We start from the raw sequence: 16,756 nt of genomic DNA, 5'->3' as shown, positions 1-16,756 counted from the left end.
ATTCCTCTGCACCGGAGGCTGCTCTGGAGGCTACGTCCCTAAAGACACGCGTCCCCCAAGTAGCCGTTGGAGCGGCTGTAGGTCACGGGATACGGTGTTGCGCTGCCTCCTGTGGTGGCCCGGCCCTGCTGCCAGCCTGTGTGCAGGAGTCTCAGGAGGCTGCGCGCCGGGCCCTCACGCTCCTGTGTCACCGAGAGGCGGCCCGAAGCTGTGGGCCCTTGATTCATTGTGGGGAGAGCCAAACGATGCCTCAGGCCCCAGCCCCCGGGGCCGATACCTTACCCTCGCAGTCACAGTGACAGCCACGGAGCCTGGGCCCCTCGCTTCCTCAGGCCGGCGCGTCTGCCTGTCACACTAGCCGGCCCATGTCCCTCTAGCCGGCCCACGTCCCTGTCGCTCTTGCACGACCATCCCTGCCAGTGAGGTGCTGGGCATGGGGCCCCTCTCAGGCCTGACGCCTCCTCTCGTCCCCCAGATCAGCATTGTGGAGCTGGAGAAGAGCCAGCGGCAGCAGGAGCTCCTGCAGCTGAAGTCCTGCGTGCCGCCCGACGACGCCCTGTCCCTGCACCTGCGCGGGAAGGGTGGCCTGGGCCGAGAGCCGGAGGCCGAGCCCGGCCGGCCACACCTGGAGCTGGACTGTGCCAGGTTCTCCCTGCCCCACTTGAGCAACATGAGCCCGGAGCTGTCCATGAACGGCCACGCGGCCGGCTATGAGCTCTGCGGCGCGCTGAGCCGGCCCTCGCCCAAGCAGAACACCCCCCAGTACCTGGCCTCCCCCCTGGACCAGGAGGTCGTGCCCTGCACCCCGAACCACAGTGGCCGGCCGAGGCTCGAGAAGTTGTCCGGCCTGGCCCTGCCCGACTACACCAGGCTCTCCCCGGCCAAGCTGGTGCTGCGGCGCCACCTGAGCCAGGACCACACAGCCAACAGCAGGGCAACCGCCAGCGAGCTGCACTCACGGTGAGCTCGTGGTGGGGGGCCTTCTGAGCGGGGGATCGTCAGTTTGGAAGAGAATCTCGGGGGTTGTTAGGCCCAGGCGGCCAGCTCTGAACGCAAAATTGTGGCTCTGAGGGCTCCCCAGAAAATGACCGAGGACACGTCTCGTTTCCAGAGCTGAGCATGCCAAGGAGAACGGCCTCCCGTACCAGAGCCCCGGCATCGCCAACGGCATCAAACTGAGCCCACAGGACCCTCGGCCCTCGTCCCCTGCGGCCTTGCAGATGACGGGAGAGAAGGGCAGTGAGAAGGTGAGGCCACCGCTCTTGTGAAAGTGCCCACGCGTGGGGTGGAGTAGGGCTGAGAGGGAAGGTGGGAGGCTGCCTGGCCGCGCCCTAACCCTGGGGTGAGGCTGGAAGAGTGGGATTGTCTCTGGGGAAAGGAGAGGCCAGGTTGAGCAACAGGGGAAGGGAAAAGCCTGTTGCACTCCTGTGATGGGGTGTGTGCTGGGGTGATGGGTGGGGGCCCTGGCAGGTCGGGAGGATCGCTTTGGGGTGGGGGTGACTTGTCACTGGTTGGAGGGCTGCTGTGTCCCTCGGGGCGGTGCTCAAGGCCCAGTTTCCTGGTCAGCGGGAGCAGGCTGGCCCGGTGGTGTGTCTGCAGGGTTTGAAGGAGCGCACCTACGCCAGCAGTGGGGAGGCCATCACCAGCCTGCCCGTCAGCATCCCGCTCAGCACCGTGCAGCCTAGCAAGCTGCCAGTCAGCATCCCTCTGGCCAGCGTGGTGCTGCCCAGCCGCGCCGAGAAGGTGGTGAGTGAGGCCCTCGGCCTGGAAGCCTGGCGTCCCCAGGCACCGTGTGTAGGCGCCAGGAGAGCCGGTGCTCTTGTTCTTTCCCCTCGAGGCCCAGAGCCTTCTTGTTCAATTGCACGTGGTTAAGTTTGGAGCTTACCGTGATGCCCGAGAAAAACAGAATGTCTGATGTCCACATTTAATTCCAGTAACATTTTGCCACTTTTACTTTAGATCCTTTTAGTAAAAGGTGACGTGTGCAAACGGAGAGGGACTAAAACTTCCAGATTCTGTAGAAACTTCTCCCTTTCTTTCTAGTTCACATGTGCATTCAGCGTCACACGCATGGACTTGGAAATGACACTCTCCTGTGGAGTGGGCTGTTCGTGTTTATGGAGATGTCACTCACACACAACTCACCCACCTAAGGTGTTCGGTGCAGTGGGTTTTAGTACATTCACCAGTCGTGCAGCCATCTCTAGTTCCAGAACATTCCATACCCCCAAAAGGAAGCCCATCCCCACCAGCAGTCACCCCCATCCCCTCCCCAGCCCCTGACAACCAGGAGCCTACTGTCTGTCTCTGTGGATCTGCCTGTTCTGAATATTTCCTGTCAGTGGAATCACAGACGGTGTGTCCTTCTGTGTCTGGCTTCTCTCACTGAGCATCGTGTTCTCAGGGTCCATCCACGTGGTAGCGAGTGTCAGGGCTTCTCTCCTTTTCGTGGCTGAGAGATGTTCCACCATACAGACGGACCACATTGTGTGCATCCGTCACCTGTTGGTGGTCATCTGGGGTGTTTCCACTTCGGGGCTGTTGTGAATTGTGCTGCTGAGGACATGCGTGTGCGGGTTTTGTGTGGGTACTTGCTGTTGTCTGGCTCCATGTAGGAGTGGAGTTGCTGGGTCAGATCATAACGGCTGCCCTCACTGCTCTCCCTGCCCATTTATCCCTGGCCCAATGCTTGCCTGTTAGCCAGGGCCATCCCTTAGAACCGAGGTCAGACACCTGTGCCTCACCTCGTGAGAACCTTCCCGTGGCTGCCCACCAGGCTCACACCCTGAGCGGCCACTTGCCCTTCCGTGCTCGTGGCCTCGGGCCCTTGGCACGTCCTGTGGCGTATGGCCGGATCAGCTGAGAACCTGCATTTTCTCTCCGCAGAGAAGCACCCCCAGCCCCGTGCCGCAGGCCCGAGAGTCCTCGTCCACACTGGAGAAGCAGATGGGTGCTGGCACCCACGGCTCCGGGTGCAACGCTGCTGGGAGCAGAAGCCTCGCCCTGGCCCCCGCAGGTTAGGGCTCCCTCCCGTGCGAGGACCCAGAGGTGCTGGGTGGGCTCAGCATGTCAGCTGCACAGCGTGGCCCGGGGCTCGGGGGCTCCGAGCTGGGCTGTCCCGCTCTGCTCATCTCAGCTGGCTGTGTTCGGCCTGGGCCCATGCCAGTCCTCTGGGCGATGGCGTCCTCATCCAACCGCGTTCCAGCCGGTTCTGCTCCTCCTCAGAGAGCTTCGAGTGAGGCTTCCGGGCGGGGCCCTGCGACCTAGAGGGTGCCTGTCACCACTGCCCAGCCATGGATCCCATCGGGGGCAGCGGGCATGTGTGGTCAGGTTGCTTGCCTGTGTCCACATGGCCTGATCTATGCCTGTTCTTCTGGGGATAAAGAGCACAGTGAGGAGGCTGCTGTTGGGACGGGCGTCCCGCCTCTGGCGCTGCTGCTCTCGCGTGGGGAGGGCGTCACCGCTGGTGGTGCCCGGGGTCCACCGGCTTGTGCGTGAGCTCCAGGGCCCAACCAACCCAGGCTCAGAAGTGGGAAGAGCACACAAGTGACGGCCCAGGGGTCCCCACTTGTCCTCACCCGAACCTGGTTCCGTGGTGCCGTCTCAAGGTGCTGGGCACTGAGCATGCGGAGAGCTGAGCTCTGCCGGGTTCGGCCAGGTGGGCATCCTTTCCCGGACGAGCTCCCCTGAGAAAGCGTGTCCTTCCTACAGGCTTTGCCTACGCCGGCTCAGTGGCCATCAGTGGGGCCCTGGCAGGCAGCCCGGCACCACTCGTCTCTGGAGCCGAGCCCCCCGCCCTGGACGAGTCCTCCAGCTCCGGAAGCCTCTTTGCCACTGTGGGGTCCCGCAGCTCCACCCCTCAGCACCCCCCTCTGCTGGCGCAGCCCCGCAACTGCGGCTCGGCCTCGCCCGCCCCCCAGCTCTGCGCCAGTCCCCGGCTCGGCGCCCAGGGCCCGCTCCCCGACACCAGCAAAGGAGACCTGCCCTCTGAGGCCGGCTTCTCGGATCCCGAGAGTGAAGCCAAGAGAAGGATCGTCTTCACCATCTCGGCCGGCTCTAGCAGCGCCAAGCAGTCACCTTCCAGCAAGCACAGCCCTCTGTCCTCGGGCGCCCGCGGTGACGGCGGCCAGAGCCACGGGCAGGACAGCCGCAAGAGGGGCAGGAGGAAGCGGGCAGCGGCGGGGACCCCCGGCTTCAGCTCGGGCGTGTCCCCCAAGCGCCGGGCCCTGCCGTCCGTCGCCGGCCTCTTCACCCAGTCTTCAGGGTCCCCCCTGAACCTCAACTCCATGGTGAGGCTGGGAGTGGCGTTGGGGGCGGTAGGTCCAGGGCGCTCCAGGGGCCTGCTGACGGGCTTGTGCGTCTGACCCCTCAGGTCAGCAACATCAACCAGCCCTTGGAAATCACGGCCATCTCGTCCCCCGAGAGCTCCCTGAAGAGCTCGCCTGTCCCTTACCAGGACAACGACCAGCCGCCCGTGCTCAAGAAGGAGAAGCCCCTGAGCCAGACCAACGGGGCCCACTATTCCCCGCTGACCTCGGATGAGGAGCAGGGCTCTGAGGACGAGCCCAGCAGTGCCAGGCGAGTGGGGCCGACGGGGCAGGTCCCTGTGGCCAGGACGCGGGGCAGGCAGCTTCCCACCTGCTGCTGGGTGGTGGGCACAGGGTCCCGACCTCACTTGGGGCACTTCCTGGAGCAGACAGGCCCCTTCCTGGATCGTTCACTTTAACTGTGTAAGAAACAGCCCGTGAAGGGCCCAGGGCATCTGAGAGCCTCTCGCCACGTGCGTGTGGGGCAGGGCTGACCCCTGAGTCTGTAGCTCCCGGGGCGGCGGCGCGAGGCGGGTGTTCCTTGGTGGCAGAGAGAAGGGGAGGGCGGCCGCCACAGCGCAGAGCCAAGAGGCAGGCGTGCAGGCTCCCATCAGTGCCTGGTGTCCACTCAGCTGACGGTGAAGAGTGCTTTCTTCCTGGGTTTTTTTTTCAATAACAGCTTTATTAGGTATAATTCATATACCACACTGCGCGCTTGAAACGTGCGACCCAGTGGTCTTTGACGTATTCGTGGGGTTGTACAGCCATCACCGCTGTCGGTTTTAGAACATTTTCATCACCACAGAAAGAACCCCTGTACCCTTAAACACTTGACTCCCCAGCCCCTCCCCCAGTCCCTGGCCCCCACAATCTACTTCCTGTCTCTGTGGATCTGACTCCTCTAGGGACCCCGTGAGTGGGATCAGGCAGCGTGTGTCCTGTGTCTGGTTTATTTCACTGAGCATCCTGTCCTCAGGTTCATCCGTGGTGTAGCAGGTGTCAGAACCTCCTTCCTTTCTGTGTGTATATATCACGTTTTGTTTATCCACCGTGTGTCCGTGGACGCTTGGGTTGCTTCGTTTTCAGCTGTTGTGAATCGTGCTGCTATGAACGTCCCTATACTACATGTGTTTTTACTTGAAAATGTGTTTGCAATTTACCCAGTACTCAGGCGTGGAATTGCTGGATCTCATGTGGCGAGTCTGGGTTTAACGTTTTGAGGAACCACCAGACTTTTCCACGGCAGCTGCCCCATCTCACATTGCTGCCAAGCATGCACAAGGGTGCCAGTTTCTCCACATCCTCACCGGCACTTGTTATTTTCTGGGTTTGTTTTTAGTACGGTAGCTATTTCTGTGAGGGTGTGGTGGTGTCGCCATGGTTTTGACCTCATCTCCCTCGCAGTCGACGACACTCAGCATCATCTGTTCCTCAGACAGATGTCTGTTCAGGTCCCGGCCCCACTCTTGAGTCGGGTTGTCTTGTGCTGCTGTTGTTATGTCATGAGAGTTCTTTAGACGTCTACGTACCGGATCCCTTGTCAGGTACGGGATCTGCAGCTGTGTTCTCCCGTCCTGTGGGTGGTGTGTTCACTCCATTGCTGGTGTCCTTTGAGGCATAAGAGTGTTCAGTGTTGACAAGATCCCGTGTGGTGTGTATCTGTGTTTTCTTTATTATTATTTTTCTTTAAAATTAATTTATTTTTGGCTGCGTTGGGTCTCTGTTGCTGCGTGAGGGCTTTCTCTAGTTGCGGCGAGCGGGGGCTACTCTTCGTTGAGGTGCAAGGGCTTCTCATTGCAGTGGCTTCTCCTGTTGCGGAGCAGGGTCCCTAGGCGCGCGGGCTTCAGTAGTTGTGACATGCAGGCTCACTAGTTGTGGCGCACGGGCTTAGCTGTTCCACGGCCTGTGGGATCTTCCCAGACCAGGCTCGAACCCGTGTCCCCTGCATCAGCAGGCGGATTCTTACCCACTGCGCCACCATGGAAGTCCCTTTCTTTAATTTTATTTAATTCTTAATTTATTTATTTTGGTCGCTCTGGGTCTTAGTTGTGGCATGTTTAGTTGCGGCATGTGGGGTCTTTAGTTGCGGCATGCAGACTTTTAGTTGCGGCATGCATGTGGGATCGAGTTCCCCCACCAGGGATCGAACCCGGGCCCCCTGCACTAGGGGCACGGAGTCTTACCCGCTGGACCGCCGGGGGACGTCCCTGTGTTTTCTTCAGTTGCCTGTGTTTTCAGTGTCTTGTTGACTTACCCTTCCACATACGAAAAGTACATTGTACAAGTTCTGGATTCTTTGGCGAGTTCTGTGTCTCTGGAGGTCATAGTTCTTCGGGACGGTCCACAAAAATCCTGACACATGAAGCACACACTGCTCTGTACTTCGGTACAGCTATGGGTACAGCTTGCTGGGGAGTTAACGTGCTAGGTGCTGCGCATCTGCCTCTGTGGACGACGCAGTCTCCTAGAGCTTGAGAGCACGTTAAGCATGGAGACAGTTCTGTCTGGGACTCGCGGCTGTCTTTGCGTGTTGGGAAACGGCATCCCTGCTCCTCCGCCGGGGCCTGGCTCTCACCACAGCCGTCATCGTGCCGGCACAGGTGCCACCGCACGGGCATGGGGGCGCCCGGGGGCCCTGACAGCGGGTCATGCATTGCCGGCTTACTGACCCCGCTGGGCAATTCGGTGTAAACGTATAGCGCTCTGGTGTGCCCGTGGATTGCAAACATTTATCTCTTTTTTTTTCCTAATAGAATTGAGAGAAAAATTGCAACCATCTCCTTAGAAAGCAAATCTCCTCCGAAAACCTTGGAAAATGGTGAGTTTGGTGCTCCCGATGCCTGAGTCCTTGGTGCCCGGCCTCTGAGGAGCCACACGGGGCTTCCAGAGTGGTCCCTGGGTGGTGTGGGTGCCGCCCGGCCTCCTGGCCCCTTTCCCTGTGGACATGGCGGGCGCTCTGGGTGCTGCCTGGGTAGATGGGGCACATGTGGTGCTCTGTGCTGACACGCCGGCCCTCCCGCACAAGCAGCCCTGCTCCCTGAGTTTCTCCCACGGCCCCACCCTCGCCAGGTCTGCCCCGTCCTCCGCCATGGGGGCTTGTCTTGGGGGCAGGGGTCATTCCGAGCCGGCGGTGGTCTGGTCCCCGTAGCTTCCGCTCTGCCCCACCCAGCCCAGGCCTCATAGCCGCTGCCTCTCCTGGCAGGGGGCGGCCTGGCGGGAAGGAAGGTGCCAGCCAGCGAGCCGGTCAACAGCAGCAAGTGGAAGTCCACCTTCTCGCCCATCTCCGACCTCGGCCTGGCCAAGGCAGCCGACAGCCCGCTGCAGGCCGCCTCCGCTCTGAGCCACAACTCCCTGTTCGCTTTCCGGCCCGGCCTGGAGGAACCTGGCGCGGCTGATGCCAAGCTGGCTGCCCACCCCAGGAAGAGCTTCCCAGGCGCGCTGCCGGGGGCGGGCGGGCTGAGCCCCAGCAGCCATCCCGCCAGCAGCTTCGCCCTGGGCGGGGGCCTGGCGGCCGACCTCAGTTTACACAGCTTCAGCGATGGTGCTTCTCTCTCCCACAAGGCCCCCGAGGCGGCCGGCCTGGGCACCCCCCTGAGCTTTCCCGGCCCGCGGGGCAAGGAGGGTGGCGCCGCAGACCCCGGCCCCTTCGTGAACAAGAGACAGCTGGACGGACTGGCCCCGAAGGGCGAGGGGGGCCCACCTGTGTGCGGGCCCGCGGACAAGGCCTCAGCGACGCACGGCAAGGCGGGCAAGGGCCGTGACCGCGAGCCCGACGTCAAGAACGGCCACAACCTCTTTATGGCCGCTGCTGCTGCTGCCGCCGCCGCCGCTGCCACCCCCCCCGGGGGCCTCCTCAGCGGCCCGGGCCTTGCCCCGGCGGCGTCCTCGGCAGGGGGCACGGCCCCGTCCGCCCAGACCCACCGCCCCTTCCTGGGCGCCTTCGCCCCCGGCCCGCAGTTCGCACTGGGCCCCATGTCCCTGCAGGCCAACCTGGGTCCGTCTGTGCTGCAGTCCCTGTTCAGCTCCGTGCCCGCCGCCGGCCTGGTGCACGTCTCAACCGCCGCCACCAGACTGACCAACTCGCACGCCATGGGCAGCTTCTCCTCCGGGGTGGCCGGCGGTGCAGTCGGAGGTAGGCAGCGCCCTCTGGCCGTGCGGGACCCGCTGGGGGATGGGCCGCGGGCCGCATGCTCTCACCGGCGCCCTCCGGGACCGCTGGGTTTAACCACCGCTGTTTGCAGGTTCCCTTCCAGGGCCCCCTGAGGGGGGAGAGGCTGTGCCCGCGTATCCCCTTGGGTCCACTTTGCACCCGTCACCTCGTTCCTTTTCGCGAAACGCAGACGTGACTGTCGTGTGGGCAGAGCGCTCAGGCGTGAGTCGGCCTGTGCCACGCTCTCTGGTCTGACGGCGTCCCTCTCGCTCTCAGGGGAGCTGGCGCCAGACGGAGCTCTCTCCTTCCTCCCCGCGGAGGTCACCTGTCAGGCCTGACGCAGCCCGGGCTCTGGGCAGCCTTGGGGCCGGCGCTGGGGAAGAGCCAAGGGCCGCGGCGCCCGCCAAATGCACCGTGGCGCGTGCGGGGTGGAGAGGAGCGCAGGGAGCCACAGCCGGCCCCTCACCGGGCACGGGCGCCGGGGCTGGGCTGGGGAGGGGAGGGGAGGGGAGCCGTCCTGCAGGTTATCCCAGCGCCTGCGCTCCCGCTGCCTGCGCTTCACCCTCACCTGTGCCGCTCGCACGCGGAGCTGGAGCTGCAGCCGCCGTCGGCTTCCCCTTCTCCGCGCGCCTTCCTTGGCTTGGCTGGTGATGCCCGCCTGTTGAAGCTGGGTTTTTCTCTCCTGTTTGCAGGTGCCTTTAACCACGCGGTGCCTCCCGCCTCCGCTCATCCGTTTGGAGCCAGTTTCGGCAGTGGGGCTGCATGTCGCAGCGCCACGCTGAGCCTAACCCCGCTGCAGGCGGTGGCCAGCACCCCGGCCTCTTCCTTTCAGGCCCCGCCCCCTGCGGAGCCGAGGCCGCCCCCGCCCCCTCCGCACCTGGGCCGGCCCCCTCCGGGGCCGCCCGCCCTCCACGCCCCGCCCCCTCCTAACGCCGCCTTGCCTCCGCCCCCCGCGCTGCTCCCGGCTAACTCTGAGCCCGTGCTCCTGCAGAACCTCGCGTCCCTCCCAGCTAACCAAGCTTTCTTACCTGCCTCCTCTGCTGCCTCTGTGCCGCCTGCTAACGCCTCTCTGTCCATCAAGCTCGCCTCACTTCCGCACAAGGTGTCCCGCCCCTCCTTCACGGTGCACCACCCGCCCCTGCCCGGGCTGGCCCTCGCCCAGGCCGCGCCCGTGATCCCGCAGGCCAGCTCCACGGGGCCGCCCGCCGTGTGGGTTTCCCTTGGCATGCCACCTCCGTATGCCGCGCGCCTTGCGGGGGTTAAGCCGCGATAAAGACCTTGCTTAGCTAGCAGTTCGTATTCTGTAAGGTAAGGCTAGAGCTCGACCAGGCGGCCCATACGAGAACCTGAACTGACCTTCCTTTGCAGAAAACAGGCGGGCCCGCGGGGCTCCGTGGAGGGGCCCGGGGGCCAAGGTTGCTCTCCTGCGGCCGGGAGGTGCGAAGGCGAAGAGCCAGGGAGGCAAGGGAACCCGGGCGGCGAGAGCAGAGAGAGGGAGGGTGTGGCTGGCCCCGCCCCCTCCGCCGCTGCCGGTGGACCCTCCCCCCAGGTCGCCCAGGGAGGGGGCCAGGAGGAGTCAGTCAGTCAGGGTTGGCGTCCTGGCCGGGTGGAGCCTAGCTCGAGCTTGCCGCCGCCCTAGGCTTGGCGTCTGCAGCAGCCTGGGACCTGGGCAGCCCCGGCGTGGGGTCATGGGGGCAGCTCAGGATCCCAGCTTTGCCTTTGTGTGCGCTCTTGGGCCCCTCAGCCCGTTTCCATAAACGCGCCTTATGAGGGTTTGGGGAGAGCTCAACGCGTTTAAGGCACCTGGTACACGGCAGGCCTTCTGGACGTGGGGGTCGCGTTTGTTGGGCTCCTTAGCTAGAGGGCCTGCCTGCAGGGGCCGATGGGCAGCAGGGTGAGTGTGGCGCCAGCCCCACAGGCAGGAACGCCGGGCCGGTGGCGGGGCTCTGTAGTTGTGGCCGAGGCCCGGCTCCTCCGGCCTCCGAGGCGCACGGGCTGCCTTTCAGACCGTCCGTGTGGGGGTCAGCGGAGACAAGCGTAGGAAGGGCCCGCTTTCGGGAGCTGGAGGGGGCAGGTGTCTGCGAGGCCTCCAGGGAGGGTCCTGGGCCCCGGTGCAGCTGGCCTGGCCACTGCTGGTGCCATGTCCACATCCCCTTGGGGCCAGGATTGGAGCGGGGGTCCTGCCTGCCGTCCTTGGCTGTCTGTCGTGTTTTTAAGTGGAAACAGATGGGAGGCCGCTGGAGTCTGACGGCCTCCTGGTCAGGGTGCAGGTCAGTGGACAGCCCTACCCGAGGCCTGGGGATGGGCTGTGCCTCGGTTGTTGGAAAAGCCCAGAAGGTAGGGCGGCTCAGCCTGCAGTGGCCTCGCGCCGTCAGAGGAGCTTGGAGAGGGCAGACGTGCACTGGGAGGTCGGGGACCAGGCCCACAGTGGACGCTGCCTGCCTGCCGTCCTGGCCGCGCCGGCCTCACTCCTGGGGCATGCAGGCTTGTCCTGGAGCGCTGCCCGGCGTGGGGACCGGGGAGGGTCTCCTGGGGAGGAGGGGAGGCCAGGACCCAGCCAGCGCCCCACACGCACTGGAAGGGCCTGGGGACAGGACCTCCTGCCTCTGACAGGGCCCAGAGGCGTGGCTCAGGGTGCTGCCACCACCTCGTCTGCCGTCTGTCGTCCGTCCGTCCGTTCGTAGGTGGCTCTGGCGCCCTGGCCTGGGGGTGCGACGGGCTCGTCTGGGCGCGAGGCTAACGCTATGCTGCCTTTCCTCCCGCGCCGTGTCCGCAGGTAACTAGGATTTCTACCTCAACCGCGAGACTATGCAAGGATGGGGCGGGCTGGCGGCGCGGGGCCCCCCGCAGGACGGCGAGGACGGATGGAGGCCAGAGGACAGGCTCTACTGTGAATCAGCGCCGCGCACAGCTGCGGAGACGGCGCGCTGGGGCCTGGCTCCAGCCTGTACTGTCGATAGTCTTAGATAAAGTATTTATCGTTTTTTAAAAAGTATAAACAATTTTGACTTATTTTATTTCACCGAAGTCGTGAAGGCAACCTATCGAGAGATGTAGATACTATATTATATGAGAGAATATATGTAAAGACATCGCCGAAGGACCGGCCCACCGCGGAGACGCTGGCAGCCGGCCCGGTGCTATCTCGTCGCCAGGCTCGCGCCTCCACGTGCTCTTGGTGCTGACTCTCGAGGTTGACCACGCCAACGCCAGGTCCTAGCGCCTGGCGTGTTCATTCCCGCCGCTCTTCCCATACCAAAGGCGGCGTCTCCGGTGGAGGCCCGCCCCGCCCCGCCATCACTGTGAACGGCCTCGGCTCAGCCCTCGGGATGGCGCCTTTGGCATCGGAACGGCAGTCCTGCGCGGCAAGGCTGCGGTGGCGGAGCCTCGAGGAGGGGACCCGTTCTCAGTGGTGCTTGTGAGGAGGGTCTGGTACCCGACTCTGCTGCCTGCCTGGCTGGCTCACTCGTGTGACAGGTGCATTTACTTTTGTACGTCTCTGCTCGCCCTGGGCTCACGCCGCAGCCCACCCCCCCCCCCCCGCAGGGTCGGCTCCTGTGGTGGCCGGGGACGCAGGCGGGTTAGTTGTGGGTGCCTGCTTTGTCTACAAGGGAGTCACGCTGACAGGTGACAGTATTTTATAGAGAGATGATGAAAATTTATAAATTTCATAGACGGACTTCATTTATTTTTAGACTGTATGACGAATACACAGTAAACTAAAGAGAAAAGGAGGAAAGGAAAGTGAGGGGAAACCCTCCCGCCTGTTCAAGTGCACAGCGGCACTGGCCCAGGGCCCTCCTGCCCACCCTGCTGAGGTGACACCTGCTCCACCCGAGCGGCCACGGTGGTGCTTGGGAAGGGATGCGCTTGGGGTGGCCGGGCAGGAGGGCTGCTCCCTGAGGCTCCGAGGTGGCCGGTAGGGTTCTCGGTCCCTCGAGCACAGCACCTGTGACTGGTCCTGGGTCCCTGGGTGGGGCAATGTTGTCTGTGTGCCTCCCGAGAAGCTCTCGGTCCCCCGAAAGGGCCAACATCGGCCAAAGGTGGGCGCCCCGGCGAGGGCTGAGCGTGGGCAGTCGGAGCCCCATCCTCAGGTGTTTGCCACCCAGGCGGCACCCGTCAAGGAGCGCGGGAGGGTGGGCCTCTGTGTGGTGGCCTAACGTGAGCCTTCCCCGGCCTGGCCGACTCCACATACCCTTCAGAGGTGGACGCCACGGGTCCTCTGCCTGCCCTTGAGTGGGGTCGGTGTGGTGGCCGAGGCCCGGCCCCGCTTCCTGACCCCCGGGACGCAGGCCACAAGGGTCAGAGCGGGCCAGTGCGCTGCCTGCAGCCACCTCTACACTGTGTGGGGCAGCAATCAGGCTAGAGACGGAGCCTTCCTCCTGTGACCGCCCGCCCTGCCCCCCTTCCCCCCAGGTCGGTGCTCCCAGTGCACGACGGTGCTGTCCTGACCCCCGGCCCCCGGCCTCTCCAAGAGGCTCCCCTCCCCGTGTCAGGAACACAGGGCTCCCGAGAAAGCTACGGCGCTGCCAGCGGAGCCCCCATCTGAACAAAGGACACTGTACACAAACACTGCGTCACTTCGGGAGGACCACCGCGCCGCGTCTGTCCTCTGCACGCACGCGCAGGCACCAGGGGACGGACGACCCGCGCAGGGCCTGCCCCACAGCGGGGCCCAGCTCGGCCTCTCCACACCCACCCTCCGGTCCCAGCCTGAGCGCCGCTGCTGACGCCAGCCACGGGAGTAGGGCGCCGGCTGGCGTGCGTGGGGAGCGGCCCTGCGGGAGCCCCACCGCTGCTGCCGACGCGGGTGCTCCAGGTCTGACGGCTGCTGTCGCTTTGCTCAGGAAAACCTAACAACTAGGACAGCCTCCAGTCAGGGGATGCGTTCTCTGTTCAGCTATGAATCGTGACCTATTTAAGAACCAGCCCCCACCCCCCCTGCCCTTATTTATCCTGCCAGCCGGCCCGTCTACAGTTAGGACTGTTTGTTCTCATTTACACATCCATCCACGCTGGCTCTCGCATCCCTGCCTTGGTTTGTAACGGAGACGGGCTTTGCTTTCTTGTTCTGGTAGCTTATGTTTCAGTTGGGGCGCTGGCTCCACCCCCTCTTCCCAAGGGAACCCCACTGCACTGCGTTTCCACCTGTAGACGCTGTAATAAAATACCTGTTTTCACTTGAACCTGGTCTGGTGGCAGTGTTTCTTCCCGACCGTGACATGGCAAGGTCCTGGAGCGCAAAGAGGGTCCCGGGCCGTGATAGCCATCCCCAGTTGGGGAGGACGGTCACTCCCAGCAGAAGCCCCACCTGCTCCGGAAGGCAGGCCCTGTGACCACAGCAGACAGTGAGCTCCACCTCAGGGAGGCCCAGCCCCTCCTTCAGGGCCAACACCTGACTAGGTCAGGCCCACCCAGGGTGGGCCTCCTCCTTGACTAACTGAAACCGACTGCTTGGGTACTTTTCACACCACCAACAAAACCCTTCCCGAAGTCCCGCCTGCACTCGGAGGGAGGCCTGTGAGCCCCAGAGGCCCTGTGGGCTGGGCCCCAGCCTCCCCACCTTTCCTGGCTCTGGGTTCTAGGCCTCCTCTCCTCTGTTCCTACTGGGCACTTAAACCTTGAACCTGGGCAGGGCTTCACTTCCCTCAGGACCCCGCTGTGACTCTGCGGGACCGGCAGCCTGCGGAGGACAGAGGTCCCTCTCTGCATTCACTGCACCGCCGTCCCGTGTGAAAAAGAGGTACCTTTATTTGAACAGAACAAACTGGCCACCCGAAAGGCGCACCTTCCAGCTCTGCCCAGAGGCATCCGGCCGGGGCCTGCCCCTTCAGCAGGAGAATTCACAGCAGCCCCAGCATGGGCCCACGCCCTTCACAGCATCACCTAATGTTGTACATTCAGCCTGCACGGGGCAGGAGAGTTGCACCAGCCTCAGGCACCTGCCAGGCCTGGATGGACGCACCCAAGGGGCTGGGCACAGCTCCTGGGAGGGGACACCTGTCCCCTGGCAGCAGCATGTGGCACTGAGGTGCCACAGTCCAGTGGGTCCCAGTGCATCCAGAAGGGGCTTGCTGGATTGTTTCTTCAAAAAGGCAGCCCCTGCGGATCCTGGGGCTTTTAAAATCTGTAAACCAAGACACCTCCCACGACAAATCCAGGCTTGGCCAAGAAACCGGGGACCCAGGGAGGGTTCATCCAGCCCCCAGCAGGAAAGCTGAGGAGCCCCACACCCAGACTCATGCCTTCAGGCCGCTCAGCTGGAACCTGGCCTCCTCTGATATGCCGAACTGCTCCAGGGGATCCTGTGTGGGTGGACGATGGTGGGGGGGGGACGGCATGAGCCTAGGCCCAGAAGACCCCCAACTCCCACCCCTGCACCCACGCGCACCTTGCCAGTCATCTTCTGGATCTCATTCCTGTAGAAGATGAGGCTCCTCCGCATGAACTCGTAACTAGGGAGGAGGGTGGTGTGAGTCCACAGGGCCTGCCCCACCCCTGCCCCAGGCCCCCAAGGCGGCCGCACCCCACCTGGCTCGACGCACCCCACCTGGCTCGACGCAGAGCAGCCATCCACTCCTGACACTGCTCCTCACTGCAACACTCAAAGTGATACTTTCTCTCTGGGTCCTCTAGAAAGCCTGCGGAAGGAGTAGCCCCCATCTGTCCCCGCTCGCTCCCACCTCCCCCCCACCCAGCCCTCAACTTCCTCTTGCCATTGTCCACGACTGTCCCCTTTCCAGCCCCGGCCCGCCTGGGCCCACTGCTTCCCACCAGCTGGGCGTCGGTTAAACTGTGTCCCCCAAAAGATGTATGTTCGAGTTTTAAAAAACATGAGACATTTCCCAGGACTATGAATCTATCCGGATGTGGAATCACTGCAGGTCTAAGTAGTTACAAGTAGTTGAGCTGAAGTCACGCTGCACTAGGGTGAGCCTCTAATCCAACAGGACTGGTGTTCTTAAGAAAATGAAACCTGGACACTACCACACAAGGGAGAAGATCCCATGAAAAGGAAGGCAGAGATGGAGTGAAAACGGTCGCCAGCGACCCCCCAGAAGCCAGGAGAGAGATCATGGGGGCAGATTCTCCTTCAGAAGGAACCAGCCATGCCAACACTCTTGATGTCACACTTCTTGCCCCCCAAAACTGGGAGAAATAATTTTCTGCTGTTTAAGCCCCCTAGTCTGTGGCACTCTTGCAGCCTCCCCAGAAGACTAGTTAGTAGCTCCGTCTTCGCCTGCAGACCCCACCCTCTCAAGACGACCCAGGAGAATCCTCCCAGTCCCCCAGCACAGGGCCCTGATCCCAGGAGAAATGAAACAATTACAGCGAAGCATCCACCCCGAGAGGGCAGCGCTCCCCAACAAGACAAGGGCGGCCTCTGGGGTAGTGCGCTCGGCCTGGGTCCCCACCCAGAGGAGCCAGCGCGAGTGGGGCTGCCCGGGACACTGGACTCAGCCTCTGGGGACTCAGGCGGGGCCGCGCCGGGGTGGAGCGGGGCGGGACGGGGTCAAGTAGCCTCGCCCCAGGCCGCACTCACTGATGGAGAAGCCGCTGGGCTCTTCCTGAGTGACTCTGCAGTGCTCCAGCAGCAGGGCTCCGACGGGCTAGGGGCAGACAGGGGCATGGGGGCGGGCACCGGGAACCTGCCCCCGCCCCGCCCCCGACTCCACACCCCGCCCCCCAACTGCGGCCGCCCCCCCCAACTCCGGACCCCGACCCCGACCCCGACCCCAACCCCAAACCCCGACCCCGCCCTCCCCGCCGCCTTACCTCCGCCTCGTCCGTCCGGAAGTAGAAGAGGAAGTTGACCACCAGCTTCACCAGCCGCCGTTTCACCACTGCGGGAACAAGGCGGGCTCGCGCGCGTTCCGCGGCTGCCCACCCCCGCCCCCCGGCCGCCCTGCCGCCCGGCCGCTCCGGCGCCTCGGGCCGCTCACCGCTGCCCTTCTTGGGGCCCCGCATGCCCAGCTCAGCTGCCATCTCGGCCGGCTGCCGGGACAGCGCCTGCAGCTCCTTCTCGTTATAGCGCATGGCGCCGCTGGGACCCAGAACGCGGAGCGCTGGGCCGCGCCCTCCGGGCCGCCGTCCTCACTCGCGCCGCTGCCGGCGCCAAAAGAGTCCCACGGCGTCGTCCCGGAAGCGCGGCCGGAGCTACCACGCCTGCGCGCTCCCGGGCCGCTCAGCCTGTCCTACACCGGCGAGTGGCAGAAGCGTCCCGGGGGCCGCCGGGGCCGAGAAGAGCCCTCGTGGGGCGCACAGAGCAGTAGGCAAGATGGATGGTTGTCACGTAACC

The 16,756-nt window shown here is 63.8% G+C and overlaps 2 protein-coding genes across 3 annotated transcripts in view; one reads left to right on the top strand and one right to left on the bottom strand.

Annotated features, from left to right (window-relative positions):
• Positions 1-12,048, top strand: part of DOT1L (DOT1 like histone lysine methyltransferase) — a 55,807-nt gene extending 43,759 nt beyond the window's left edge. The window contains exons 20-28 of the mRNA XM_079915951.1: positions 476-960; positions 1,112-1,247; positions 1,600-1,746; positions 2,887-3,016; positions 3,712-4,289; positions 4,373-4,578; positions 7,061-7,125; positions 7,510-8,439; positions 9,150-12,048. Coding sequence (XP_079772077.1) covers positions 476-960; positions 1,112-1,247; positions 1,600-1,746; positions 2,887-3,016; positions 3,712-4,289; positions 4,373-4,578; positions 7,061-7,125; positions 7,510-8,439; positions 9,150-9,730 — 3,258 coding nt within the window. The 3' untranslated portion in view covers positions 9,731-12,048. The remainder of the gene's footprint in view (positions 1-475; positions 961-1,111; positions 1,248-1,599; positions 1,747-2,886; positions 3,017-3,711; positions 4,290-4,372; positions 4,579-7,060; positions 7,126-7,509; positions 8,440-9,149) is intronic.
• Positions 12,049-12,237: 189 nt separating this feature from the next.
• On the bottom strand, positions 12,238-16,534 carry PLEKHJ1 (pleckstrin homology domain containing J1). 2 transcript variants are annotated; one of them, XM_079915949.1, is made up of 7 exons: positions 16,401-16,534; positions 16,234-16,301; positions 16,001-16,067; positions 15,008-15,098; positions 14,849-14,912; positions 12,653-14,762; positions 12,238-12,426 (listed from the first exon to the last, which is right to left on the bottom strand). In XM_079915949.1, the coding sequence occupies exons 1-6, from the start codon at positions 16,492-16,494 to the stop codon at positions 14,697-14,699; spliced, it is 450 nt and encodes a 149-aa protein (XP_079772075.1). In that variant the 5' UTR covers positions 16,495-16,534; the 3' UTR covers positions 12,238-12,426; positions 12,653-14,696. The 2 variants fall into 2 exon arrangements, with proteins under 2 accessions (XP_079772075.1, XP_079772076.1); XM_079915950.1 differs by lacking the exon at positions 12,238-12,426 and having other exon boundaries at positions 14,043-14,762; positions 14,989-15,098.
• Between the last annotated feature and the right edge of the window lie 222 nt (positions 16,535-16,756).

The sequence above is a fragment of the Stenella coeruleoalba genome (assembly GCF_951394435.1).
Source record: "Stenella coeruleoalba genome assembly, chromosome: 3".
NCBI lineage: Eukaryota > Metazoa > Chordata > Mammalia > Artiodactyla > Delphinidae > Stenella > Stenella coeruleoalba.
This window is presented reverse-complemented; position numbering and strand designations above follow the sequence as displayed.